Raw genomic sequence first — 27,691 nt, 5'->3', positions numbered from 1 at the left:
TTTTTTTTTTTTTTTTGGCCAGTCCTGGGCCTTGGACTCAGGGCCTGAGCACTGTCCCTGGCTTCTTCCTGCTCAAGGCTAGCACTCTGCCACTTGAGCCACAGTGCCGCTTCTGGCCGTTTTTTTCTGTATATGTGGTGCTGGGGAATCGAACCTAGGGCCTCGTGTATCCGAGGCAGGCACTCTTGCCACTAGGCTATATCCCCAGCCCTGTCTTTCTTTAGTAAGTGATAAAAAGACATATATTCGTGGAAGCAGAATAGAACAGGTTAGTGTAAAAAGTGTGAGCTCAGCTGGTCCCCATGGCCCACGCCTGTAATCCCAGCTACTCAGGAGGCTGAGAGCTGAGGATCATGGTTTGAGGCCAGCTCCAGTAGGAAACTCTGAGAGACTTCAAGCTCCAATGAACTAGCAAAAAGCTAGAAACGGAAGCATGGCTAAAGTGGTTGAGTGTGAACAAAAACAAGTGTGAGCATAAAAGCTAACCAAGCATGTGTAAGGCTCCTGAGTTTAAGTCCCAGTACCAGCACAAAAAGCGATCTCTGACCTTGGTCTTAATTTTGTAAACACTGCCAGAATTTTAAGGGCTCTGATGGTACACCCAGCTTTCACTAAATCCTTAGGTTCTTTTTTTGTTTTGATTTTGCTAGCATTCCACTTATATTTCCCCATTAGTAACTTTAGAACGCAGGCTTGAACTTGTGCAAGGAGCATGGCATGGAAGATAACTACAAAGTAGGCACAGGCCAGCAACGTCTGGCCCCATGGGCTACCAACTAATCCAGGCATGTAACGCCTGCTTTGGGGCCTCGGGACAGCAACCACGGCTTCTCTCAGGGTCAGCCCAGTTGTGCAATTAGTCCACGCTCATACCTTTGCCTTCCGACCTTCACATCATTCAGAAGATCCGCAGGACAGCCATGGAATTCCTATTTTTCTGCCCTTCAGAGCACATGCCACCCTAGGACTAGTCCTGAGGCAAGCACACCCCGCCCAGGCAGGAAGGAAAAATCACTGCTGAGAGCAACTTGGGCTCTGCAGTGACACATGAGGCATCTGAGCCCCAGCCAGGAGGTTTTACACCATCATTAAAACAGACAAGGGGGGCTAGGAATATGGCCTAGTGGCAAGAGTGCTTGCCTTGTATACATGAAGCTGGGTTCAATTCCCCAGCACCACATATATAGAAAATGGCCAGAAGTGGCGCTGTGGCTCAAGTGGTAGAGTGCTAGCCTTGAGCAAAAAGAAGCCAGGGACAGTGCTCAGGCCCTGAGTCCAAGGCCCAGGACTGGCAAAAAAAAAAAAAAGAAAGAAAGAAAGAAATTAAGACTCCAGACAATCAATCTTCTTATGGGATATGTAGAAACTATAAACAGTTTTGGAAAGGAAAAGGCTCTTAAATTAATAATAAAGAAAAATTATCTAAACTGAAAGGAGAAAAAAAAAAAAGAAAATTCAAACAATAAAGGGATCCATACTAGGTCCCCCGGCTTGAGCAATTATCTGCAGAGGAGCCTTGTGTAATTCTCTAGTTTTAAGGTACCAGAACTACTTCTGCTTCTGAGACAAAAGTAACCACCCCAGCCCTAGGGAAGATGGCTTAGTTGAAATTACTTAGCTGTTCATACATATGTAGATGACTGAAACCACTCACCTAAATGATCTTTTAAAAATCTGACTTCCAAGGGCTGGGGATATGGCCTAGTAGCAAAGAGTGCATACCTCGTATACATGAAGCCCTGGGTTCAATTCCCCAGCACCACATATACAGAAAATGGCCAGAAGTCGCGCTGTGGAACCCCAGGACTGGCAAAAAAATAAAAAATTTAAAAAAAAAATCTGACTTCCAGGGTGGGAATGTGGCTTAGTGGTAGAGTGCTTGCCTTGCATGCATGAAGCCCTGTTTTCGATTCCTCAGTAGCACGTAAACAGAAGAAGCCAGAAGTGGCACTGTAGCTCAAGTGTTAATGTTAGCCTTCAGCAAAAAGAAGCCAGGAACAGTGTTCAGACCCAGAGTCCATACCCTAGGACTGGCAAAAAAAAAATCTGACTTCCAACAAAACTAAAAGCTTTGCTCACAGAATCTTCACAAAGGGAAGAGAAGCCTTTATTAAAAATTAACACGCATCAAGAATTTTGAACTAAACATGCTCTGTGTGTGTGTTTATGTGTGCCATTACTAAGTCTTGAACTCAAGATCTTGCATTCTTGCTTAGCTTTTTCACTCATGGCTAAAGCTCTGCCACTTGTGCCATGCCTCCAGTCTGGCACTGTGTTGGTTAATTGGAGATGAAGAGTCCAACTCTTTTGTCTAGGCTGACATCAAACTGTAATCCTCACATCTCAGCCTCCTGAGTAGCTAGGATCACAGCCATGAGCACAGCACCCAGCTTAATATAATTTCATTTCCAGTTTCTCCATGGGAATAAAAGGCCTTACTTGTAAGTCAACTCACCTCCGTGTTCTAGAAATACCCGGACACATCTTTCCTTTCCTCTGGCTGCAGAGAAGTGGAGCAGGGTCCAGCCGTTGGCATCCCGGCCGTTTGGAGAGTAGCCTTGTTCTAGCATCTTCCGCACTGTGTGGACATCCCCAGCCGCCACGGCGGCCTGGATCTGCAGTTCTTCCTGGAGCTCAGGGTTCCTTCGACAATGGTGGTGTAACATCCTAGCAAAGTCTGCTTTTCACAAAGGAGTCATGAAGTCACAGGAAGCAGCCTTTTGGGGGAAGGCAGAACACAGCAAGTTTAGAATGTAGGTGGCTTCTGAGACTGCTGCACCCAAGGTCACAGAACTTAGTCACTCAAAGTGCCAGCAGTTCGAGACCACTGGTTAACACATGTCTCTTCAGATCCAAACTTGCAATTTTTTTGTTGTTGTTGTTGTTAAGATGACAAATGACTTCAAAAGGAAAGCCAGGCAGAAAGCTCTGAACTTCTAGAACAGAAAATTCCTTCTGTAGCCTTTTGAAAACTCACAATAAACACTGTATAAACATGATAGCTTTAGAGAAAATGGGGGGACGGGGCGGGGGGGGGGCGGAGACAGGCACGTGATAGATGGCACGCACCGTTAAGGGTCTGCTCAGTACATGTCTGATTTACGTGACCCACTGTGGAGTCCTGGATCCCATTCTCAGGTCAGAGCCAGCAAATATGGAGGACCAAATGATCAATCTATTTACAATATAAAGACTAAAGGCGCTCTATCTACAGAGAGGAGTTTAAAAAAAGAAAAGAAAGGGGGGAAAAAAAAACCCTTTAGGCTGGTTCTCTAAAGTAGTTCAACAATATCTTATTTTTAGCTCAAGGTGTAGAAGGTTGAGGAGAGAAGTAGGCTGCCTTAGGTAAATGGGAGAAAAATGGATTATATTTATTTCCTCTTTGTCTATTTCTATCAGTGTATTCCATGTCAGATTAATGTGTAAATTTACCTTTTTTTGGGGGGGGGGAGTAGTGGGTTTGAAATCAGGACCATGAATTTGCTAGACAGGCACTCTTCGTTGAGTCATGTCCCCTGCTCTTTTTGCTTTAGTTTTTTTTTTTTTTTAATAGTATCTTTCGTTTATGCTAAGGCCATTTTGGACCTTCATCTTCCTTAAGATTCCACTGTGGCTAGAATGACAGGTGTGAATGGTAACATCCAGCTTTTTATTAACTAAGATGAGGCCTCAAGGAACTTTTTTTGTCCAGCTGGTCTCCAACCATGACCCTCCCAATAATCTCCACCTCCTGAGTAGCTGAGATTAATTACAGGCCTGAGCCACCGCAGCTAGCTACTACCCCTCTTTTTAAACTGCCACATCTGTAAAGATTTTTTTGAAATTTCCATTCCTGTAAGTATTAATCTATAAATATTCAAGTAGCAAGTTCATAAAATATATTTTTAAACTCTCAGGAATCTAAGCCTGTTGATTTAAACACATGATACAACTCTATTTTTTAAATACGGTACAGGAGACTTCTACAATCTTTAATAAGTCACAAATGAAGGTGTACTCAAAACTAATATAAAATGAGATTTCTTAAGGTGGGGTGTGGTGGTACAGGACTATAATCTTAGCTACCTCGGTTTTTGATTCCTACCATAATCCTCAGGAAGGTGAAATATGAGGATGAAGGTTTGAAGTTAGCCTGGGCAGACAAATATGAAAGATTCTTATTTTCAAACCAGAAATAGAGGTGTGGTTCACATGTTTTTAAGCAAAGTGTGCGAGGCTTTGAATTCAAGTCCCAGTACTGGCATAGAAGCACACACACAAAAATTACATATTAAGTCTTTAAAGACACTCTGTTCTCACATGTATGCTAACCATCTCGGGATAATTTTGCCACCAATCATAATTCATCCTGCAGTTTCACACTTTGACTGTACATAAGTAAACTAAATCAAATTTAAGTGAAATTATCACGGGGTACGTATAAGTCTCTGGTGGGGTTTAATCCTCAGAAAACACTGTTATTACATACCATAATCATCACCACTCTTACACCAAGCAATGTAATTAAAAAAAATAGCAAGCTATGCTACAAACAGCTGTGTCCTCAAAACTGAGAAGTGAGAGACACATTGACAACTTGTTCTCTTTATAAACAAGGCTTCCCCTCTCTGAATTACTTCAATGAAATTCTCTTATCTTAGATATATTAACCCACTTTTAAAAATTCCAGGGGATTGGTGGCTCATGCCTGTGATCCTAGCTATTCAGGAGGCTGAGCTCTGAAGGGCAAAGCTCAAAGCAAGCCCACGCAGGAAAGTCCACATGAGACCTTTCTCTCCAATGAAGCACCAAAAAGCCAGAGGTGGAGCTGTGGCTCAAGTGTGGCACTGGCTTTGAGCAGGCCCTGAGTTCAAGCCCCAGGATGCACGTATGTACACACACACACTCTTTCAGCAGCGGTTCATGCTTATTCCCAGAATCGTAGAGAAAATGTTGAGGGCCAGACGGTTTGTGGAAACTCTTACTCTAGGCTCACAACAGCCATCTTTAACAGAATGTATGTATGCAAATGGAGTGATTACCTCGGCACTTAGAAGTCTTCTATGTTAGAAAAAAAATGGAAAAACAATAGGGAAGCCCAGATTTTCTTTTAGTGGCTGCTGTACGTAATATCCATTAGCTGATTAATTTTATTTTGAGATTCTTAAGCTTTACCAGATTTATTTTTCTTTTAGGTGCCATTCATGGAAGCCAGGCCCGCCTGACTGTGAAGCTCCACCCCCAGGCTCGGCCATCTTACCTCATGGAACAGGGTTCCTTCTCCTGGTCTATGGGCTGTCTAGTAACCATGGTGCTCACACAGCATCATGGGAAAACGTTCTGAGTGTGTCCAGCCTCCAGAGGCGAAGTGCCTTCTCAACCTAAAAACAAACCAAATAGCATTCACAGCAAAATTCCCTAAAACAGTAATAAAGAGTCACAAATGCCTGCAGTGCCCAGCTATGATACCCTCACATCTCAGAACTTCACAACAAACCTACAGAGAGGGAAGCAACTCCAGATCAACTCAGAGAAAATGATATTGTTACCTAGTTTAGTTATCAAGGTAGTATGCAACAGGATTTACCTTCTAGAGTTCTTTGCCCCTCATGCCTAACAATGTAGTCTGGGGTCACGGGAAAAAACGAAGAAAATAATAAATCATATATTTGGAATCTGGATGTAGGCACATACTCTTTTTCTTCTACAGAGAAAGTATCTTCAGACTTCCCATTTCAATTGCTTTTTAACTTGCAATATTACTCACAGGATCTTTGGAAACAAGACTAAAAAGGAACCCATTGCATTCAGTACAACAGGTGCCCAGGGCCAAAATGCAATGGGGTGATGAAAGGAAGACTGGCTTGAACCCCGGATTCATCCTGTGCCCCAAAGTATCAAGTCAGGAAGTTTACATTTTGCATGCAACAAACTGGGTGAATCATTAGCCAACACGATTTCTGCCAGCTTCTCCAGGAATTCTGAAAAAAAAATTTTTTAAACCCTGTACACTTGGCCAAGCTCTGGTGGCTTGCACCTGTAATTCTAGCTACTCAGGAGGTGAAGAGCTGAAGATCATGGTTAGAAGCCAGCTTGGGCAGAACAGTCCTTGAGATTCATCTCCAATTAAACAGCAAGAATCTGGAAGTGGAGGTATGGCTCAAGTGCTAGCAGCCTTTAGCAGAAATGAGGAACAATAGTATGAGGCATTATAGTTAGGGCAGGTGAAAAGTGATTTCCATCCATCCATCACTCCAGGTATTAACTATTGGGAGAATGGCGACCCCTGCTGGTAATGTCGAGGGTGCTGAGCCCTGTGTCACTTAAACCCTCAAGGGAGGAAAGGGAAGACCACCTGCCAACCTAATATACTGCAGAGGGAAAGTAGAGTTGTAGGTGCTGCAGGCTGTAGTCTAGAATTTAATCCAAGTTTGAACAGCCCAGGTCCTTCCTTTCCTTTTCTTATCAAACTTCCCTAAGGAAGGTAGACTGTTTACCTGAGCTTAGAAATATTTCTAAACAAATGAATAATCAGGAACAATTCGGTGGGCCCAAGTGTACAGGATGCAAAATAATCCTTATGAAAGGAAGGGGCCTGAAGCTCCTCCCTTACTCTTACTGAGACAAAGGACATCCTCAAGAAGAAAGCACGATACAACAAATAAGTGAACTCCATCGGAGTGACAAGAGGCCAATGGAGAGGATGCTCCACGGTCCAAGATGGAAATCACCAGAGCGAGGAAATACTTGAAATAGAACTGGATTAGAATCCAAAGTGTAAAATAAACTTGGCGTCTGTATTGATATAAGAACTGGGTAAATAGGAGGAGGGGGGAAAAGAATGAGACTTTGGTTCAGAATTCTGAAAGAATTGTTTACAATCCCCGCACCAGTGAAAAGGAACCACATGAAGGTACAGTGTTGTCAGTTTCTGGAATTCTGTGCTCTAGAGATGCTAAAAGAAAATCTCTTTCTAAAATGCAAATCAAGAGTTCTAAAGGTGGACCTTATGCTTTCCACGTATGACCTCAGTGTCACTGGAGTGACCTCTACCTGCCAAGGATGAGCGCGCTGTGAGAGTCTGTCCCCCAGCGTGCCCTCTGCACCCCCTACCTCTCCAGAGATGGCAATGTGGCTTCAAGCCTGTGAGGCTTCCCCCGCTGAGGTTTACTGGCTTCCAAGTATCTACCACTACTTCCACAGAGGAAGGGAGGGCTGGGAGCCGGGGAAAATATGAAATTGTAGCTATTAACATTATCAGAACACAGGGTATTTGAAGATTATGTGACTGCAGTTATTCCCCCTCCGCCCCCCATGGAAAGATGCAGGAAGGACAGCACCTTGGGAAACTTCTGTATTATCAGCCTCCATCAGAGGAATCAATGTCCTCAGAACACCATGGGCATAACATGGGAGGTCTTGGCCTTGGTTATTTTCACAGGCAATTAGTATACTTCAAACAAGTGGTTGGCTTTTGGGTTTATATTTGATCCTGTAAATTTTAGAATCTTTTTTTCTTCTGGTGATACCAAGCAATGTCAATCAGAGATTCAAATTTTTGAGAAAGCACTCCTTGCACTATCTGGTACGTGACCAGTCAGCTGTATCACTTTCAATTATGAAGGAGCAAGTTACTACTAAGTAGTCCCAAGCATCAAAGCAATAATTACTTTTCTCTTGGTGCTTTATGAGAGCTGCACCTCTTAGAGCAGTTATTCATGTAGGAATAAATAAAAAGAAAAGAAAAAAAGATTAAATTTAAGAACAAATATAGTCTCCAGGGGTAAAGGTGCTTATTAGAAACCATTAAGGAAGCCAGGTACAGTTGTACACATATGCTATTCCAGCTAGCGCAGGAAGTCTGAATAGAAGGATGTTAGTCTAGGCTAGCTTGGGCATAAATGTGAGACCCTATTAAAACAATAAAGTAAACTGGATGGCAGTAGTTTACACCTATATCCCTAGGTACTTAGATGGCTTAGATCTGAGAATTACAGTCCAAAACCAGCACCAGAAGACAAACCTTAGAAATTCTTTTTATCTCTAATTAACCAGTAAAAAGTTGGAAGTGGAGGTGTGGCTCAAGTGATGGAGCATCAGCTACAAACAAGAAAGCCAAGCAAGACCTTGGGGCCCTGAGTTTAAGCCCTGATATTCACACACACACACACACACACACACACACACACACACACACAGTCAAGTAGAGCACCCCTCCTATCAAGCATAAGGCTATGAGTTCAAGCCCCTACCCCTCATACTACCAAAACAAAAGAAAGCATCAAGGAAGTCCACAGAGAATGGGTAAATGGCTACTTCCCCCTGGGAGTTGAAATTGGAAGGGGCTCTTGAGAGTGACCTCTGAAAGCACAAAACAATTGCGAAGGAGACAATTTATTGTTAATTCAGTTCATAGTAAGTGGGGCTCTCAAACCCTTTACGGTACAATGTTTCAAAATTCCACACAGGTTTGAGTCAGGAAGAAAAGCAGGAAGGGTACCAAAGGGACAAGATTCTGAAATTTTGTATCATAGCCATTAGTTTCTCAGTGATACTCTTCTTATAGGTCTTTCCTAACCCAAGATTTACAATGTTGATAGGTATTTGGGTAATTCTGTTTCTCTATCTATGGTCAAAAGTATGGTGGGCTCCCAACTGTGTTAGAAACTGCAAATTGAGAAACTAAGATGAACTCCCTCCTCTCTTTCTAATAGATGTAATGAACTTCAAATGGGGAAACCCCCAATTTTTTGCTTTATGGACCAAAGACTACCTAGAATTGGCTGATTAGGTTGATTTTTTTTTTTTTTTTGGCCAGTCCTGGGCCTGGACTCAGGACCTGAGCACTGTCCCTGGCTTCTTCTTGCTCAAGGGTAGCACTCTGCCACTTGAGCCACAGTGCCACTTCTGGCCGTTTTCTGTATATGTGGTGCTGGGGAATCGAACCCAGGGCCTCATGTATACAAAGCAAGCATTCTAGCCACTAGGCCATATCCCCAGCCCCAGGTTGATTTTTTTTTTTTAATCCTTGTTAAAAAAAAAAAAAAAAGCATGTTTAGGACCTCTCCTAACTTTTTAGATACTAGCTTTTGCATATTAGTTTCACTGAAAGTGCCACTCTTGTTTTAATTAAGTGATACAAATCAGAATTCTGCTGTCTTCACACAAACCAGAAGCAAGGTAAGTTTGTCACTCAAAAAACAGAAGCAACATTTCTTGTAAAGGAAGACACAGGCTGAAGAAATATAAATGAGCAAGCTGCAAAGACATTGGCTCTGAGGGGAATACCAATGGCTCACAAGCAACAGGGAAAGATAGACACAAATGCTACACTGCCCCATCAAAAAGCACCTACCTAGCTGGCAGGCGTGTTGAAGGGGGTAGGGGGGCTCTACGTAGATGACCTAGCCAGCAACCCCAAATAAACACAGAGAAATGTTTATTCAACATCACTCCACATCCTAGGGTGTTTATGTTCCTAAACACTGGGTCTGTATACCATGAAGCTATATCAGGCCCAACTCATCTAATGCTCCCAAGCACCAGCAGGGACAAAACAAACACCGTTTATATGTGTGGAGGTAAAGGAACTTTTAGAATTCACTCTTCCAGACTCAACTCAAAGTCTGTATAAGTATCACAAATGGGGCAGCCTGGTCAATGTCCTTTTCCCAATGCCAGCCAATTCCATCTGAACAGCCTCTCAGGTCAGAGCTTCAATGTCTTCAGTGTATTGCACTGAATGAGTGCATGAAGAGAATGAAGCTGAGCCAGGCATTAGATAGGATGAATATAAACAACATTGAATAGCATCCATAATTCTCCCTATGTGATTATAAATCTAGATTTATTATCAAACAAAAATGCTAAGGTTTTCTGAATCCTGTGACTAGACATAGAATTGACACCATGTTGACTGCTGGACTGAAAAGCAATTACTACCTAACTGGCCATGTTGGTAAATATTCTATCTTAATAGTACGGCATAATCTAGGCCAGCCATTCTCAATCATGACTACACACACACACACACACACACACACACACACGCACACACCAAACACACACTCATATCTCAGTCTTAGAAAAACTATTAAAGCTGAGTAGTTCCATGGAATATTATTTAAGCAATGAGAACTGCCTGCAAATCAGGGCAATGTGTAATGTCTACCTTTTCTGAGTCTATTGTGAGACAGCTCCCCCCCCCCCAACTCCCACTAACATGAAAATATCCCTCCCTCACCTAGGAAGCCTAAGGAAACATCCTAGAGGTAAATTTAAAACAGAAAAAAGTACTTCACAGAAAAGCCTTGAGTAAGAAATACATGTTTCATCTTGAACTTTAAAAATATGCCTCACATATTTCAGTATTTTCTAAAAGTCCTGAAGTCACCATTAGACATCACCTGGGTAGTCACTCCAGTTAAATAATAAAAGCTAACCTTTAACTTCACAGATCTTCTGCACACTTTCTACTAAAATTGTTACCTACCCTTGGTTCCTATGAATACACAAAAGCTGCCCCAAAATTTCATCATGGAACAGTTACTGCTAGACACAAATTGCTTTTTTGTCTGAGACAAGAGTCCAGGCTGTCCTCAAACTCAATCCTTCCCCCTTCGGAACTCCCAGACTCCACCTCCTGCACGCTAGGATTACAAATGCTGGGATTACAGGCATGTTCCGCCACGCCTAGATGAGACTAATTGCAAATCCCATTCAGAATACACTATCTTTTGCATCCAGTTTCAAGTGTCACGAGTACGAAAACTTGGAAGTAGAGCTGTGACTCAAATGGTAGACCACTAGCCTTGAACAGAAAAAGCCAAGCAAGAGCCAGAGGCTCTCAGTTCAAGCCTCAGTACCAGCACACAAACACAAGTCAAATAGGCTTTAAAAAAGAATATTCAGCCTCTCAGATCCCCCTGATAGTATCTTTGGCTATGTCTTAAGGATTAATATGTGGAAAGCAGAAAGTCCAGTGGAACACAGTAAGTCAAAGATTTTTTTGCTATTTTAAGTAAGTCTTGGTACCAAAAATTCCCTAAACGTTCTGAGATATTAAAATAACTCTGAGGCTAACAAGTGACTTAATATGCTTGCTAGTTGTGGATGGTAGGAAAATGACTCCTGGCTGCTTTCTGAATTAACTCTTACATAATTTGTATTCTTGCATCCTCTCTGGGATTAAACTCCTAAACTTACTTTTAATGCCTTTTCAGAGACCCCCAACAAAATAGGCAGCAGAAATGTGACACAAACTAGATGTTTAAATTTTATGCTAGCAAATTCTCTGAAAAGGTTTTAAAATGAGAAACTTTATATATGACAACTGCCAAATACTGAACCATACATAGATATCTAAATACATCAAAATATTCTTTGTTTGAAGATACCTTGTCAGGTGATTATTAACAGCACTGTTCAGTTTTTATTTTTTTAAACAAATTCACCTAGATCACCCAAGTATTTCTATTACAGTTTTAGTGCACACCCATATCTGTAACACTGAAGACACACACACACACACACAAAATCCCAGAGTTAAGGCCTTTGGGGGTAATACTGCTTTCATACACTTAAGGTACAAATTCACTTTTTCTAGGACAAAAAATATTTTCTGAAGCTTCTCAATTTGAAGCCATTAATTTGTATCTTCCCTCTACCAAACCATTGGCAGATAGGTAACACAAATGATTTCTTGAGGGAGGTAGAGGAAAGAGGGGGGGGGAACCCAGTAAACTGTAGTTTAATTAAAAAGCAGAGTCATTCGGAATTAACAAGCAATTAACATGGAATTGAAGAATTCCTAAGAGAATAAGGAAGTGGGGGTAGGGGGAGGTACCAAAGGTCTCAAAGCCTCAGAGCAGCTACAGTAAATGGCAGAGTGTACCAAAATATAATAAAACCGGGAAACACACCAAACAGGATGAGGTGGGCATGGGGAAGGATACAGTTTAAGAGGGGGTACAAAAGTTACCAAGTTGTTAAAAAAAAAACAACACAACACTTGGCAATGTTATTTCATCTTTGCTAGGAAACTAGGGTCTAGCAAAATCGGCATTCCCAGGCAACCAACCTGGAAAATAAAGCATGGCTTAATGAGGTAGGGTCCAGGAATAAACAATGGGGGAGGGGACGGTCTATCTTTTACCTTAACGGAGGACGCTGTTCAGAGGCACTCTGCCTACTGATTCCTGCGGGTGGATGGGCAAGACCCCTTTGGCAATATTCCTCCAGCCGGCTCAAACCTGGCAGTCAGAAAGCACAGTCAGTGGCACAGTGTTCCAAGGAAGACAAGAGAGACCTGGGGAAGGGGAAGCATTGGAAAAGGCTGGAAGAGTGGCAAGGACTGTCAGACATCAAGAGCCAGGGCTTCTCCTCCCTCGCCCCCCACCACCTCCCCGACAGCCTCCAGCTCCCCCCTCGAGGAAGGCAACTGACTTTACCTGTCCCCTCAGCTGCTGCTTCTCTTCCTCCTCTCAGCCCCCTCCACATTCACCAACTTCTCCATTGAAGAAGCACCACGGGCAGGGCCGGACACGGTGGTTCCTGATTCTTCTCAGTGCCCCAGCACAGGGAGCATCCAGGTAACTCCAGCAGACTAGGGGTGCCGGTCTCAGCTCCCCCCCCCCCGCCGGCAAGCCAGGGGAAGGGGTGCAGGGAGGAAGTGCCGACTCGGGGTGTGGGGGACTCGGAGCCGGGGGCTGCCGCGCTCCGGGCCGGAGGCTCCCACCTTACCGAGGGGGGGACTCAGGAGGTCTCGGGACAGCGAGATCCCACGCCGTACCGGGCCTGAGATGCTAGCAGCGAGGGGTGTCCGCACCGGGGGCTTTCGGGATGCACTTTGCACTGGGCCACCCCCGCCCCCTCCCTTCAGCACTTTGGGGTCACAGGGGTGGGACCAAGTCTTCAGCAGCCAATCAGAAGCCGCACTGGAGCTGGAGCCAAGAGCCGTAAACCAGGTTCGGGGTGGGGAGGGCGAGAGGGGGGGCGGGGACGACCTGGTTGGTTGGTTGCTTCCTTCTCTCCTCCTCACCCCAGCAGCCTTCGCCTCCTGTGTGCCGTAAAGCTGCCTGCGGATTCGCGACAGTGAGAGGAGGCGCGTCGATAGGGGCGGGGACTCGTCTCTGATTGGTCTCTCTCACTTTGCCCCCACCCCCGCGGTGGCTTCCGAGACTCCGCCCCCTCCGGCCGAGGGACTCGAAGCGGTTGCTAAGAGACGCGGGGGGGTGGGGCTGGCGAAGAGGCGATCTGCGCGTGCGGGAGATGTCTGTGGAGCGCGGTTACGGTGGCTCGGATGGGACATCTGCGGGCGCGAATGGCTGTGGCGAGGCCTAGTGTACTGACCCAGCTCCGTTCGGCGGCGAGGGAAGCGGGACACGGAGGAGGTGGGAAGGCGGAAGTTTCCAGGAAGTAGAAGGGGGGGGAGGGACTGCCCGCCCTCGCTTCCCCTCAAGGATTCCTCATGGCTGCGCCGTGGTGAGTGTGTGGGTCTCGGAGGCCGCAGGATGGAGCTTCCTCTCCGACGACCGACGGGAGCTCCGGCCTGTCATTGGCCCCCGCGAAGGACTTTCCCCGCAGGACAGCGATCCCCTGGTTGTCCTTGAATGAAGCGGACGGAAGGGCGTGGGGAGGGGTGCGAGGGGGGCGTGAGCTAGCCTTTCACCGACGGCGACCGCTGAGAACGGGGTACCCGCGAACACGTGTGCTGTCATCGAGGAGATGAGCACAAGAGGACCTGAGACGAGTTAGAGAAACAAATTAAGGGGGTCGAATTTGACTCCAGACGGAGAGAGACCGTGTTAGGTAGCCGGGAAAGGCCTTCCAAGAAAGTTGACAGTTGAGCAGCAGTCTTGAAAGACGCAGAGCTAGCAAAGCCAAAGACCTGGGCAAGGAAATTTGCAGGTAGGGCAACTCCTCTGGTGTTGGGATACGTTTTGCTGCCCGCAGGGACTGAACAGCATCCTGAAAGCTCCCAGACTGGACACCCCCATTGCTAGCACTTGGAATCCTGCATGACTTGGGGTCTCAGCCCTGAGATCTCCTGAGTCCCCTCCTGAACCCCTTTACCCGAGGTAGCCCTGCGATTGGGACATCACCAGAGCTGAAGCACACATAGTAAGTGTGTGGGGGTGGGGGGGGGGGGAAGAGATCAGAAATGAGAGTGTGGCAGGCTTGAAGGACTTGGTTGCTGTTGTCTCTTATTTATGTTTTATTGGGGGGAATATATAGCTGTTCAATAGAGAAAACTGCCCTGGGGAGCTAGATGAATTCAAATCCAGGCAAGAGGTGAGGGTGTCTTAGATTTAAGGTCCCAACACACCAGACATTTGGTTCCCACCAAGGTCACTAAAAAAAAAAAAAAAAAAAACACGGGGAGGGGCTACTCAGTTGTATACAAAGGAAGCATTTTTAATGTATAAGCTACTTTGTGTTTGTGTGTGCCAGGACCACAGCTTGAGTTTAGGACCTCCCGCTCTCAATTTGGCTTTTTTACTAAAGACTGACACTCTACCATTTGAGCCACACCTCCACTTCTGGCTTTTTGCTGGTTAGTTGGAGATAAGAGTCTGACTGACCTTTCTAACATAGATCCTCATATCTTAGCCTCCTGAGTAGCTAGGATGCTACTGATACCTAGTGGAAATTTGTTTCAATTTTGTGGCAGATATGATGGCCATTGATTCTTGTTATTACCATATAGTTATAAGGTGGATCTTAATCAGCTTAACTATAGAGCAATCTATCTTCTTCAGTGTATAGAATGAAGGACAAGAAGAATGAATTTGACTTAGCCCAGGGATTTGGGGGGGGGGGGAGTGTTGTTCCTTGGTTTTGTGTGATTGCTGGGACTTGAACTCAGGACTTTGTGCTGTTGCTTGGCTTTCCCAGTCATAGCTAGTGCTCCACCACTTAAACCATGTCTCCATGTCCAGCTTTCTTGGTTAACTGACTATAAGAGTCTCATAGATCTGTCTGCTTGGGTTGTTTTTTTCACTTCATCTTCAGATTTCAGTATCCTGTGTAAGATTACAGGGGTAAGCCATTGGCATCTAGCTAGCCCAGTGGTTTTGAACTGGGACGGTTTTGCCTTTCAAGGAACATCTGACAATAACTATAGACAGTCCTTGTTGTCCAAGTGTAGTGACTGAGGTGAGAAGAGCTTTGTATGCACAGAGTAGAGGTCAGGAATGTTACTAACATCCTGCAGTACCTAAGACAGTTCCTCCACTGCAGAAGAATCGAGCTCCACCTGTCAGCCATGGCAAAGGTGAAAATCCTGGCAACCATTGAAAAATGTTAGTATAAGGCTATCATTTCTGCAACTAACTTTATGCTCTTGAATCTATATGCAAAGTGTATATTGTCTCATTATGGTATTAAAACAATACTCTTATTACAGTTTTCACATTCAGAAATTCATCAGTCAAGGGGCTGAGCATGATGGCCTATGCCTGCAATCTAGCCACTTGGGAAGCAGAGATAGGAGGATTACAATTCAAGGCCAACCCAGGCTCCCACCCCAAAAAAGTTACAAGGACTCGATGTCAAAAAAATAAACTGGCCGGGAGCAAGTAGCTCCTGCTTGCAATTCTAGCTACATGGGAGGTAGAGATCTGAAGGATCACAGTTCAAATCCAAGCTGGCAAATATATATATACATATATTGGGGCTGGGGATATGGCCTAGTGGCAAGAGTGCTTGCCTCGCATACATGAAGAGCTGGGTTCGATTCCCCAGCACCACATATATAGAAAATGGCCAGAAGTGATGCTGTGGCTCAAGTGGCAGAGTGCTAGCCATGAGCAAAAAGAAGCCAGGGACAGTGCTCAGGCCCTGAGTCCAAGCCCCAGAACTGGAAAATATATATATGAGACTCTTTCCAATTAACCAGCAAAAAAGTGGACTGGAGGCATGACTCAAGTGGTAGATTGCTATCAGTGAGCAAGAAAAGTTGAGCGAGTACAAGGCTAGGTACAAGCCCTGGTATCTGCAAAAATAAAAATACTAGATCTGAGCATGCGTGTAATCCTAGGTACTCAGGAGACAATCAAGGATATCACCATTTCAAGCCAGCAAGGACCAAAAAGTTCAAGAGACACTCCCCTCCCCTATCTCAATCAATAAAAACTGGGCATGGTGTGCACATGTGTTTTTCCAGCTACACAGAAAACATAAACAGGATGATCACAGTCCAGTCCGGATAAAGCAAGAAGGTTGAGACTCTATCTGAAAAATAACTACAGTATTTATAAAAGGCTGAGAGCATGGCTCAAGTAGAACACCTTCCTAGCAAGCACAAGGCCCTGAGTGAAACCCCATACCACCAAAAAGCAGCTGATTATGGTGGTGCATATCTATAAATCCCGCTACACAGGAGTCATAGAATCACTTGGCTGACGCCAGTAAAAGGCATGAAATACTATCTGAAAAGTAACTTAAAGCAGAGAGGGCTGGAGATGTGGCTCAGGTGGAAAAACATCTGTCTAGGAACTATGAGGTCCAGAGTTCAAGTCTCAGTGCCACTAAACAAAAACAGAAATGCTGGGATCAACATTACCTTTAGCTTATGACTCAGTGATGAGGTAGCAACAGTAGTCTTTCCCTTGCCATGTGTGTGCAACATTGTAATTTTTAACTTGCTTTTCTTCTTTCAGGCTTTACTGACGAAACAGCTGAAAGATGTGTGCTACTTCTTAGCCCTCAGTATATACAGCTTGTAGTTGTCAACCTTCTTTCCAAATACACTGGCGAAACCAACATGGAAGCATTCTATGAAGTCCTAGGACAGTTATACCAGAAAGTGCTTGCTGGCGCTCCACTTGACAGGGCAGTCCAGGATTATGCCTTTTATCTCAACCCAGCTTTCTCAGATCCTCTTTGCTCTATATCCCCCTCCTTCGAATGGTCCAACTCAGAGCATACACAGGGCAATCACAAGCTGTCCCCTGTTATGCTGACTGCCATTCCTGCCCCGCCTGCGTGTGTGGAGAGCCTCGCCCAGGAAGTGATGCTCCTTCAGTTAACTGTGATCAAAATGATCATAACCAGGACAGCATCCCTCCGCACAGAGACCAACGCAAAGGAGAAATACAGAGATGTAATTCGAATGCTTTTACAATCAGCCGAAATAGATTCTAAAATCGTAAGCCATTTTCTTTCAAAGATGATTTAACATAAAGGTTGTAAAAAAAAATACTTTCCAGTGGTGATATAATGTATTTGTTTTCCGATAGATCTGCATGCTCCAAAGTCCGGATAAATTATTGTCTCACATGGCTGCCCAGTGTCTGGCAATGCTTCTCTATTTCCAGTTGAGAGAGAAGGTAAGAAAAGGAATCGCACAACTGTTTCTGGTATGATGTCTCTGAAGTTGCTGTTTGTCACTAGACTTCTTCAAGGTTTGTACTAATAAAATATTTTCTCACAAAATCATTAGAATGGTAACAAAGGCTGGTGTCAAAGGTTAGATTCTTGAATACATAGTAAGTCACAATAAATCACATTCTTAGCCTCAGGGTTTGATATCACAGAGTCCATCATTTTCTTTCTGTTCTTCAAACAATGCCTCTCTCTCTTCCCCTTCAAAAACAAATGGGTTAAGGAACTTCTGTTTGAGACCAGGGCTGTTGGCATAAGTTTGATTATAGAGTAAAAGATAATATGAGAAAATTCAGTATCAGATTATTTTCTTTTGTAACTACTTAATAAATTCAATCATCTAAGAACTTATTCTGCTATAATAACGTGTTTCTTTTTTTTAATTTATTTGTTTATTAATTGAACACAAATTTTTTGACAAGGTGTTGTGCAAAAAGGGTACAGTATTACATAGTAGGGCAGTGTATACATTTCTTGTGATATCTTACATCCTGTTTTTCTATCTCTTCTCTAGGTCAGGTAGACATATATACAATATACAATGTATCGTGAACATATACAGTAGCCACGTGGCCATACCCAAGAAAGTTCGCCTAGGGCTTTAAATAATAACTTGTTTCTTAAGATCATATTTTTTTTCTGGGCCAAGAATAGCGACTCATGCCTGTAATCCTAGGTACTCAGGAGGTGGAGATCAGGTGGCTTACAGCAAGCCTGGGTTCAGATGTGAGATACCCCCAAACCCTGTGTCAATAGTTGGACTCAGTGGTATGCATCTGTCATCCCAACTGCAGGCGAAGTATAAATGAGTAGATCATGGTCCAGACAAACCAAGGCATACACACAGAAAACTCTATTCAGGAAACCAATGGCCATGCCTGTAATTTTACATACCCAGGAGACTGAGATCTGGAAAATCTTGTTTCTCTAAAAGAACCAACATAAAGCAGGGCTGGAGGTGTGGTTCAAGTGGTAGAGCACAAGCCTCCAATGGCTCGAGTGGAGCAAGCATGAGGCCCTGAATTCAAACTCTGATACTGACGAAAGAGAAAAAGAAAAAATACAAAAATAGGTGGAGATATAGCTGAAGTGGTAAAACATGTGTCTAGCAAGTGCAGGGCCCTGAGTTCAAATCCCAATGCTGTCCAAAATAAAGATATTTCTTCTGAATATAAAATGTGTTTTAGTAAAAATATTTGGAAACTGAAACAAAGCATAAAGAACAAAGTCAAAATTATGCATTACTCCATCAGCTGTAAATAATACTGCTAATACTTTCATGGCCTCATTTCCATGGCATATTGTATTTCTTGACTTAAAGAATGTAATGATATTTCTGGGCTTCATTTGTTTGTTTTTATGCCTGGATGCAGGGTCTTAGCTTTATGCTCAGGGTTGACATCTGCCACTTGGCCTGTATCTTTACTCCCAGCTTTTTGCTGGTTAATTGGGAATAAGGCTCCCACTGTTCAGTCTGTCTTTGACGTGTTAGCCTCAGATTTCAGCCTCCTGAGTAGCTAGGATTATAGGCATAAGCTACAGGTGCTTAGCAATTTCTTTTTAAAAAAAAATCAGATATTATATTTCTTTCAGGTAAACAAGTAAACAGTATCATATGTAGTTGTATGTAGTAGGTAATTTGTAATTATGAAGAAAATGATGAGTTTATAACTACCTTTTCTTATCCTCTCACTTATAGATACCATTAAGTAACTCCTGGATTACTTTTTGCCAAAAAACCCTTTCTGAATACCCCGAGAGTGGTGCAGTATTACATTGCCTCTGGACTCTTACGGCTGTAATCAAGGAAGTCTTTAAAGACACATGTCCACAAAAAACAGGTATGAATAACATTGTTCTTCCACCTTGCACTAACATCTCATTACAGGAGCATTGTATATATACTGCACAGTAAAACTTATCTTATGCCTTATTGAAAAACTGTAGAATCCTTCCCCATGTCTTTTTTTTTTTTTTTGGCCAGTCCTGGGGCTTGGACTCAGGGCCTGAGCACCATCCCTGGCTTCTTCCAGTTCAAGGCTAGCACTCTGCCACCTGAGCCACAGCGCCCCTTCTGGCCATTTTCCATATATGTGGTGCTGGGGAATCGAACCGAGAGCCTCATGTGTAGGAGGCAAGCACTCTTGCCACTAGGCCATATTCCCAGCCCCTCCCCCATGTCTTTTTTATTTAAGATAACCTCTTTTAAAATAAAAGGAAGCTATAGTTCACACTTGTAATCCTAGCTACTCAGGAGGCTGAGAATGGGAGGATCATGGATCAAGGCCAGTCTGGGCAGAACCCCTAACAAGGTGCCGTGGTGTGTGCCTGTCATCCTAAGATACTTGGGAGGTTGAAATTGAGAGGATGGTAGTCAGGCCAAGACAGAAAGAAGAAAAGTCTGGGAAGAAAAAAAAAAAAAAGAAAAGTCTGGGAAGAAGCTAGACATGGTGGTAGGCTCCTGTGGTCCCAGCCTTAAATAGGCTGATTATGTTCCAGACCCATGCTTGGGCAGGAATCCAGACTCTTATTTCAAAAAACAATCCATGAAAAGCAGAGATGGAGGCATGGACCAGTAGTACAGAGCCTGCCTAAAACAAACAAATGGCCCTCAAACTCTAGTATTGACAAGAAACAAAAGGTTGTATGGGCAATGTTTAAAGCTTTTATTATTACTATTATATATCCTTTGCATGGCCTGATACACGGGATAGTTGTAAACATTCACCATGATCACAATTGTTTATCTGTGTCCTTATTGCCTTGTGTTATAGGTAAGCATTCTGAATTTTTATTTTCCATTCATTGGGGCTTGAACACAGAGCCTCATGCTCTTGGTTGGCTTTTTCATTCAAGGTTGGTGCTCTACTACTTGAGCCACACTTCCACTTCCAGCTTTTTGCTGGTTAGTTGGGAATAAAAGCCTCACGGACTTTTCTGCCTGGCTGGCTTCAAACTGCAACCCTTATGTCTCAGCTTCCTAAGTAGCTAGAGTTACAGGCATAAGCCGCTGGCACCTGGCTAAAGGTAAGCATTCTGTCTGTTTGTGGTTTTTTTTCCATCTTACAAAGTGATACACATAAAAATTGAAGTGTACAATTGTGTTTAAGCCAGGTGTTTTTCCTGTTGCATATGATTACTGTTTTCATAATTGCAGAAATTCTGAAGCAATTCTTGACTCCTTTTGATACAACTCTGGAAGTATTCTACAGTTCCTTACTTTCTCAGCATTTTGAAAACTGCCAGGAGCCTTCTGAAATAATAAACAGCTTGATATGTTTCCTAGAATTGCTTGAACTTCTCATAGCCTCTAGAAGCTTCCAGGAGTTACATTTGAGGAGCCAAAGGATTGTGTTTTTGAAACCTTGTGTTATCAACGTTCTCACCTGGCCTGTCCAGGCTTTTGTCAAAAGGAAGTTGATCATGTTCATCAAAAAGTGCCTTATCCGAAAAGTGGGGGAAGATCTCTGCCGAGGACCTGTGCCCGCCTCAGTGGCCCCAGACAGTCTTCTAGACATGGACACGCTGGCTTTAGCTAAGGCTGTTTTGCAAGCTGTGCATCTGGGATTGTTGAAGACATTCTCTGTTCCTGGAAAGCGTTCCTGCTTTGGAGGTGATGAGATTCAGCCTGGATGCAGACATACTTCCGGTCCAGATCACGTGATCCTGAGAGCAGCAAGCTTACTTACAGTGAAATCCTTAGAAATCAAGTTCCAAAACTGCACTTCAGCAAATGAAATGAGAGGTAATTCTCCCAACTCCTCTTTCATGCAAAGTAACATGCAAGTATAATAGTAAAATAGTTTGTAATTTTTCAGTCTCAGGAACAGCATAAATTGTTGTTACCTTGTTTGCTTTTTGATTGGTTGGTTACTTTTAGTTTGTTGTCCATTCACAGGCTCAAACTCAGAGCCTTGTCCTTTCACTGTTTTCTTCGTTCATGGCTGGTGTTCTACAGCTTGAGTCACATCTCCAGTTCAGCACTTTGCTGGTTAATTGGAGGTAGAGTCTTGCACACTTTTCTGCTTAAGCTGCCTTTCATAACCTTGATTAGCAGATCTCAGCCTCCTGAGTAGCTTGGATTACAGGCATAAGCCACCAGTGCCTAGCTTATCCAGAATATTTAATAAATATCTTTTCAGAGAGAGTGGGAAAGAGGGAGAATAAGTATGAGGAAAACTGAAATGAACTTAAACATGTCAGCTTTTGGGGGGTAAAATAAATATCTATAACATAATGGATGTCTTAGGTTTAAACAAGTTGCTGTTAAAGTCATAACAAAACAATGAGACAGTTGTTTAAATATAGTATTTTATGTTATAAAATCAGTGTACATATTTATGATATGAGAATTCGAAAGTGAAACTAATACATAAGAAGTTACACTGACAAGGAAATTTTTGCATGTAATTTCCAAGAAACCTGATTTTCAGCGTAGGTATTGGGAAGACAAGCCCTTTATTTCCCTTGAGAAACCTGAACAGTAAATACTTCTCAACAAGTTGTGTTTTCTAAGATACCTGTCTGAATTGTGAGCAGTGATTTCTCCCTTATCACCGAGCTTTTTATAATTCTATGCAGTTATAATTTACAACACTAGGTGGCACCTGTTAACATAATTCAGAATTTTAAATTGTAGTTGAATCACCTGGAGCAGTTGGCTTTTTAGCTCAATTAGCAGTATTTTTCTTTCAGTACTATAAACAAACAAACAAAAATATCTTTCTCTGTTATTTAGAAGGCAGTTTTTTTGTGTCTTTGATTGCTTTGTGCAGTTTTGGTATCTGAAGAAGAGATCTTGGTTTTCTTTTTTTATGTGTCTGCCAGTACCAGGTTTGAACTTAGGGCCTTGCACTCTCCCTCAGCTTTTTCCCTCACAGCTGATGCTGTGCTGTTTGAGCCATGCCTCCATTTCTGGCTTTTCGCTAGTTAACTGGAGATAGAATCTGTTAAGATTTGTCTACGCAGGCTAGCTTCAAACTATGAGTCTCACATTTCAGCCTCCTGATTAGGTAAAATTACCTAATAAAATTTCAGGCCACGGGGCCTGAAACATCTTAGTTCTTGGCTCACTTATGTTAACACTTTTTTCAAGCAGTCCTGTGATTTCTCACAAACTAACTGGTTGCTTAGTTGTGGCAAATAGATGACCTGACTCTGTGTTAAACAAATGTTCTAGAATCGGTCACATTTTTTCTCTGAGCCTGTTTCCTCATTTGTAAAAACAGATTATCTCCAATTCCCAGCACTTCCCTAAAGTTATGTGTTCTGATCATGCATCTTAAGGTGCTAAGAAACTAGAAAGTTATATATATTGAGGGAATGGGGATAGGAGAATAATGGAAGGGGTGACACCGATCAAGATGCGTTATACTCATAAACTGAATTTTTTAAATTGAAACCCTCTTTGTACAACTGCTTAAGAGTAATAAAAGTATATATAGGCAAGATAGGATTCATGTGTTCATCAACTGTTGCCTGCCCTTGACATTTGCATCTTTTGAAGCTGACTTACAGAGGTTCATGTCCAAGTTACTGGCCTTCCTAAAGCCTCAGCTTCAGCCGGGTCTGCAAGAACGCAATCCATGCGAGTGGCTGTCCAGGGTCTTCATCGAGCAAGACGACGACATGCTGGAGGCCGCCAAAGCATCCCTGGGCATCTACCTGAAGCTGACCAGGTAAATATGCAAATGAACCACTGGATTATCTGGAAACTGTCAGAAAATGTGCTGGGGGTGTGGGGTGGGATCTTATGGTTTCCAAGTCCTTTCTTTTCCTTTGGCCATACTGGGGTTAGACCTTAGAGCCTCATGTCTGCTAGTCTGCTAGATGGGTGCTTGACTGTTGATCCATACCTCCCTCCAGCTCTTTTTTTGCACTAGTTATTGGGAGACAGAGTCTCACTGCTTTGTTTTTCTTTGGTTTTGGTTATTTCTATTTTTGTTTTTTTTCTTTTTTCCTGTAGCTTCTCATGGTTGCCTGAAGTAACAATGTAGTCCTGGAATGACAGGGCTATGCCAACCATGCCCTGTTTCTTCCATTGAGAGCCTCATGAACTGTGTTTGCCCAGGCTGGCCTAGAGCTATAGTTCTCCTGATCTAAACTTCCTATGTAGCTGGGATGATAGGCACTCGCCACCATGACTACATGGTAGTGGTTGTGAACGAGTCTAGTGAACCTTTTTTTTTTTTTTTGGAGGTTGGGGTTGGGGGCCTGGGCTTCAGACTGCATCCTCTCAACTTCAGCCTACAGAGTAGCTAGGATTACAGACTCGACCACTAGTGCCTGGCTCCAACTCTATTTTTTAACCTGCCTTATGCAAAAAAAATGTAATTACATTTGTGTTATTCTGAGAAAAGAACTAGATCAGGATCTGAAAACCCGAGTTCTTGTTTAGAACCTGAGTTCTGTGGTCAGGGAAAGGCTAGTATGTTTCTTAGTCTTGACAGCTGAGACTTTTCTGTAACTGTATTAAACTTCTGTAAGCCAGGCACTGGTAGCTCAGGACTGTTTTTTGTAGCCACTAAGGAAATTGAGATCTGAAGATCATGCTACAAAGGGAGCCCAGGCAAAAAGTCTGTGAGACTAATATCTCCAGTTAATCAGCAGAACAGCGGGAAGTGGAGCCGTGTCATGTAGTAGAGTGCCAGCTTTGAGGAAAAAGCCAAGCAAGAGTACAAGGCTGTAGGTTCAAACTCCAGTACTTATGCACATCACACACACACACACACACACACACACACACACACACACATTTCTACAAGATGATTTTTTTTTTGCTTTGTTGATATATTTGTAAATAGTCCAAGGAACTATTCCAAATGTTCACTTTAATTTGCATTTGCATATCTGGGCTGCTGCCTCTTAAAGGCAATCTGAAATTGGTTATGGAGTTAGGATTCCAATGCCATTTTGTAGCAATTCTGTTTGTGCTTTCCCCAAACAGCTGTACGGTGGCAGTATCTTTTTGTGGCAAATATCTGTACTTGTGTACAAAGTTAAGAACTGATTACCTTTCCCCTTCTTTCTGCTCTGCTTTATTAAAGCTCTAAAGTATTTGTTTCATTTCCATGCCTGTCTTGGCCTGGGAGAAAGGGATTTCTTCTAAAGACGCTCTGTGCAGCATTGTCCTTCCAGTACTTACTATGTTCTGACAGTACTGACCATGTCGCCGTTAAACTAATGGTATTTGGGTCCAGTTTTCAGAAGTTTCTAATCAAGAACACAGAATTCTTGCGTGTGATTTGAATTGGGCTCAAAGACAGTGAAACATAAATTGGGACTGAAAAAAATGCATGTCCAGAAGAGTGCATCTTAATTGTATACAAAGTGAACTTATTCCTCAGGAAAAAGCAAGCCTCTGGATTAAATTTGTTTAATATGTAAGTTTCTCATTGTCTTTAACATAATTTCACTGTCTCCAGAGAAATATAAATGCACAGCATACTTCTTTTTTTCCCCCAGTTTTCAGGACCTAAGCACTATCCCGAGCTTCTTTTCTCAAGGCTATTGCTCTACCACTAGAGCCACAGCTCCACTTCCATATTTTATTTTATGTTTTTGAACAATTTATTGGAGACAAGATCCTCATGGACTTTTCCTGCGAGGGCTGGTTTTGAAACATGATCCTCAGATCTGAGCCTCCTGAGCAGCTAGGAATATAGGTGTGAACCACTGGTGCCCATATATACTTTTAATTTTAACATCATTTTATTTGTTAATATTTGGAGAGTTGTGACAAAAATGGCTAGGCTCAGTTGCTCAGGCCTATTAGCTTAGGGATAGGAAGCAGAGTTCAGAGGACAGTGGTTCAAGAAAAGAAAAGTTCTTGAGACTCCATTTTGACAATTAGCTGGACGCGGTGGCTGTGGGCAAGCACAGTAAGTAGGCCCCATGGCTTGCACCTGTAATCCAGTGTCTCAAGGAAACACAGATAGGAAGATTACAGCCCAAGCTAGCCTGGGTGTAAAGTAAGACCTCAAAAATAAGAGTGGCACTGTGGCTTAAGTGGTAGAGTACTACTAGCCTTGAGCTGAAGAGCTCAGGGATAGCACCCCAGGCCCAGAGTTCAGGCCCCACAACCAACAAAAAAAAAAGGGGGGGGGGGGGAAACAGTGCAAAAAGGACTGGCATAGTGACTCAAGTAGTAGATTGTCTACCTAGCAATTTCAGTGCCTCCAGTTCAAACTCTTGTACTGTAAATAAATAAATAAATAATAAAAACAATAAAAATTAAAATATTTAAACAAAAAAGCAGAATTTACCGGCCACAATTGGGAATTCTAAGGAATCAACATTTATTTCTCTTCTTCAGTATATTACCATATTGGGTTTCCTGGGTTCTTCCTCAGGCTTACATCCATTTGGCATTTAGAATCATGTGCAGACTCAGCAAAAGTTTTGCTAGAGATCTGACTAGCCCAGGAGCATGAAGTGTTCCCATTGGTCAGTCTGGGTCACATGACCAGCCGTGTGGCGTTGCATCCGGAGGTGGTTTAAGCTCCTGTACCACCTTGATTGTCCTTGAGAATGAGGGCTTCCACGTGAAGAAAAAGAATGACCGAAGACTTGTTGATCTAACAAAGTCATCAGGCTTTTTATTGAGTCAAATTTATTTAGAGTTTGTGGGGAAAGGAATTGGTTTAGATTTTTTTTTCCTTTTAAAGGAATGCATATATTAAAAAGTAATCTGATGGGCCTGGGGATATGGCCTAGTGTCAAGAGTGCTTGCCTCTTATACATGAGGCCCTGAGTTCAATTCCCCAGCACCACATATACAGAAAATGGCCAGAAGTGGCGCTGTGGCTCAAGTGGCAGAGTGCTAGCCTTGAGCAAGAAGAAGCCAGGGACAGTGCTCAGGCCCTGAGTCCAGGCCCCAGGACTGGCCAAAAAAAAAAGTAATCTGATGGGCAGGGTACTGGTGGTTTACACCTGAAGTCATAGCTTCTCGGGAGATCTGAAGATTAGGGTTCAGAGCCTGCCCGGGAAGACAAATTTGTACAATTTTATTTCCAATTAACCAGTAAAAAGCTGGAACTGGAAGAGTGGTTCAAGTGGTAGAGTGCCAGCTGTGAGGGAGAAAGAACTCAGATCCTTGAGTTTAAAGCCCCAGTACTGGCACCAAAAGAACAAAAAGTATTCTGACAGGTGAGTATGGTGTGTGAATTACATGTCATTACTATTGGAGAAAAGTCTTGAATCTGATTTCTCCGTTATCTTCATTTTCAGAGACTTTGATGCTACTGAAAGTTTGACCCAAGAAAAGGAAACCTGGACACATCACACACATGAAAATGGCTATAATCCTCACTGTGTTTTCCTGTTCTTCTTCAGAAGTATAGGGTTTGATTGTACCGTTCTTCTGGACTTCTTGATTTCCTCAGAGACCTGTTTTCTTGAGTACTTTGTTAGGTATTTAAAATTACTTCAAAAGGACTGGGATCACTTCTTCACAGTTTGCAAGTTCTTTGATGCATCAGAATATCAGCATGGCATAAATAACCATGGTCAGTTTCCCTCAGGGGTCCAAGACAAAAGCACCAAACAGACAGCACCTCATTGTTTGAGTGCTTCTCAAAACCATTCCAATGTTTGCTCTGGAGTCTTGAGGCCATCTGATGATTGTCCTGAGCTGCTGGCTGAGGCTGTGACCGCCAAGCGTACCCACCCCAGAACCGATTACCCCCTGCCTCCATCCCAGGCTTCGCGAAGTCTGGTGGCTTATGACAGCTCCGATGATTCTGAGGCAGAATCCACAGACCAGTGTATAGCTCACAATGAGCCCATATCTGTACTCCAAGAAGCAGTTATGAAAATTCAAGACTCAACTGGAAACAGTAGGGATCCAAATGAACTTAGTCTGCAGCCTCAGTCAGCACTGCTGGTTCTAAAGGGATCTTCTTTTCCCTCTTCCCTTGATCATGAACTAAGCCCAGATAATACTGTCCTGGAAGTGGGGATATTTCACAGAATAGTGAGATGCTTTGAAGAGCTACAGCATGCCATCTACCGTTTGCAAAAAAGAAATCTCTTCCCATATAATCCAGCTGCACTTTTGCGATTGTTAAAACATATAGAGGATATGTATAATAAAGTGTGAATCTTATTTCTAGAAATGGGTTTCCTTAGTATAAATTCTTCCTCGGTGAATAATAGGAATGAAAAAGTATGTTCTGAGTAAAGTCTTTGTCTTCTTGGATGCAAGCTGGTGCTCTACGAACATGATCTTTTTAAAAAAAGAAAGCAGTTTGGCACTCTGCCACATGAACCATGGCCTCTACTTTCTGTCCTTTTGGGGGTTAATTGCATTAATGAGTCTCATAGATGG

General features: G+C 43.1%; 2 protein-coding genes across 6 annotated transcripts in view; one reads left to right on the top strand and one right to left on the bottom strand.

Moving 5' to 3' along the window:
- Nucleotides 1–12,971, bottom strand: part of Asb7 (ankyrin repeat and SOCS box containing 7) — a 38,844-nt gene extending 25,873 nt beyond the window's left edge. The window contains exons 1-4 of one of the 2 annotated variants that reach the window (XM_048369219.1): nt 12,429–12,971; nt 12,134–12,230; nt 5,240–5,360; nt 2,456–2,717 (exon numbers count right to left, since the gene is read on the bottom strand). In XM_048369219.1, coding sequence (XP_048225176.1) covers nt 2,456–2,666 — 211 coding nt within the window. In that variant the 5' untranslated portion in view covers nt 2,667–2,717; nt 5,240–5,360; nt 12,134–12,230; nt 12,429–12,971. The remainder of the gene's footprint in view (nt 1–2,455; nt 2,718–5,239; nt 5,361–12,133; nt 12,231–12,428) is intronic. The other variant, XM_048369218.1, reaches the window with a different exon arrangement.
- Nucleotides 12,972–13,332: 361 nt separating this feature from the next.
- On the top strand, nt 13,333–27,475 carry Lins1 (lines homolog 1). 4 transcript variants are annotated; one of them, XM_048329462.1, is made up of 7 exons: nt 13,333–13,370; nt 16,641–17,128; nt 17,220–17,309; nt 19,064–19,205; nt 20,522–21,109; nt 22,871–23,042; nt 26,593–27,475. In XM_048329462.1, the coding sequence occupies exons 2-7, from the start codon at nt 16,745–16,747 to the stop codon at nt 27,461–27,463; spliced, it is 2,247 nt and encodes a 748-aa protein (XP_048185419.1). In that variant the 5' UTR covers nt 13,333–13,370; nt 16,641–16,744; the 3' UTR covers nt 27,464–27,475. The 4 variants fall into 4 exon arrangements, with proteins under 4 accessions (XP_048185419.1, XP_048185421.1, XP_048185418.1 ...); XM_048329464.1 differs by lacking the exon at nt 13,333–13,370 and adding an exon at nt 13,678–14,100; XM_048329461.1 differs by lacking the exon at nt 13,333–13,370 and adding an exon at nt 14,176–14,271.
- Nucleotides 27,476–27,691: the final 216 nt, after the last annotated feature.

The sequence above is a fragment of the Perognathus longimembris genome, chromosome 20 (genome assembly GCF_023159225.1).
Source record: "Perognathus longimembris pacificus isolate PPM17 chromosome 20, ASM2315922v1, whole genome shotgun sequence".
Lineage (NCBI taxonomy): Eukaryota > Metazoa > Chordata > Mammalia > Rodentia > Heteromyidae > Perognathus > Perognathus longimembris.
The sequence above is the reverse complement of the archived record's forward strand: the minus strand, read 5'-3'. Positions and strand labels throughout refer to the sequence as shown.

What these genes read in the sequence shown, in the direction of transcription:
- Lins1 (XM_048329460.1), top strand. Translation starts at nt 15,152, where the DNA reads ATGCACAGAGTAGAGGTCAGGAATGTTACTAACATCCTGCAGTACCTA. An exon ending in CACATGTCCACAAAAAACAG is followed by an intron (nt 19,206 to 20,521) that starts GTATGAATAACA and finishes TCATAATTGCAG; the next exon opens with AAATTCTGAAGCAATTCTTG. An exon ending in ATCTACCTGAAGCTGACCAG is followed by an intron (nt 23,043 to 26,592) that starts GTAAATATGCAA and finishes CTTCATTTTCAG; the next exon opens with AGACTTTGATGCTACTGAAA.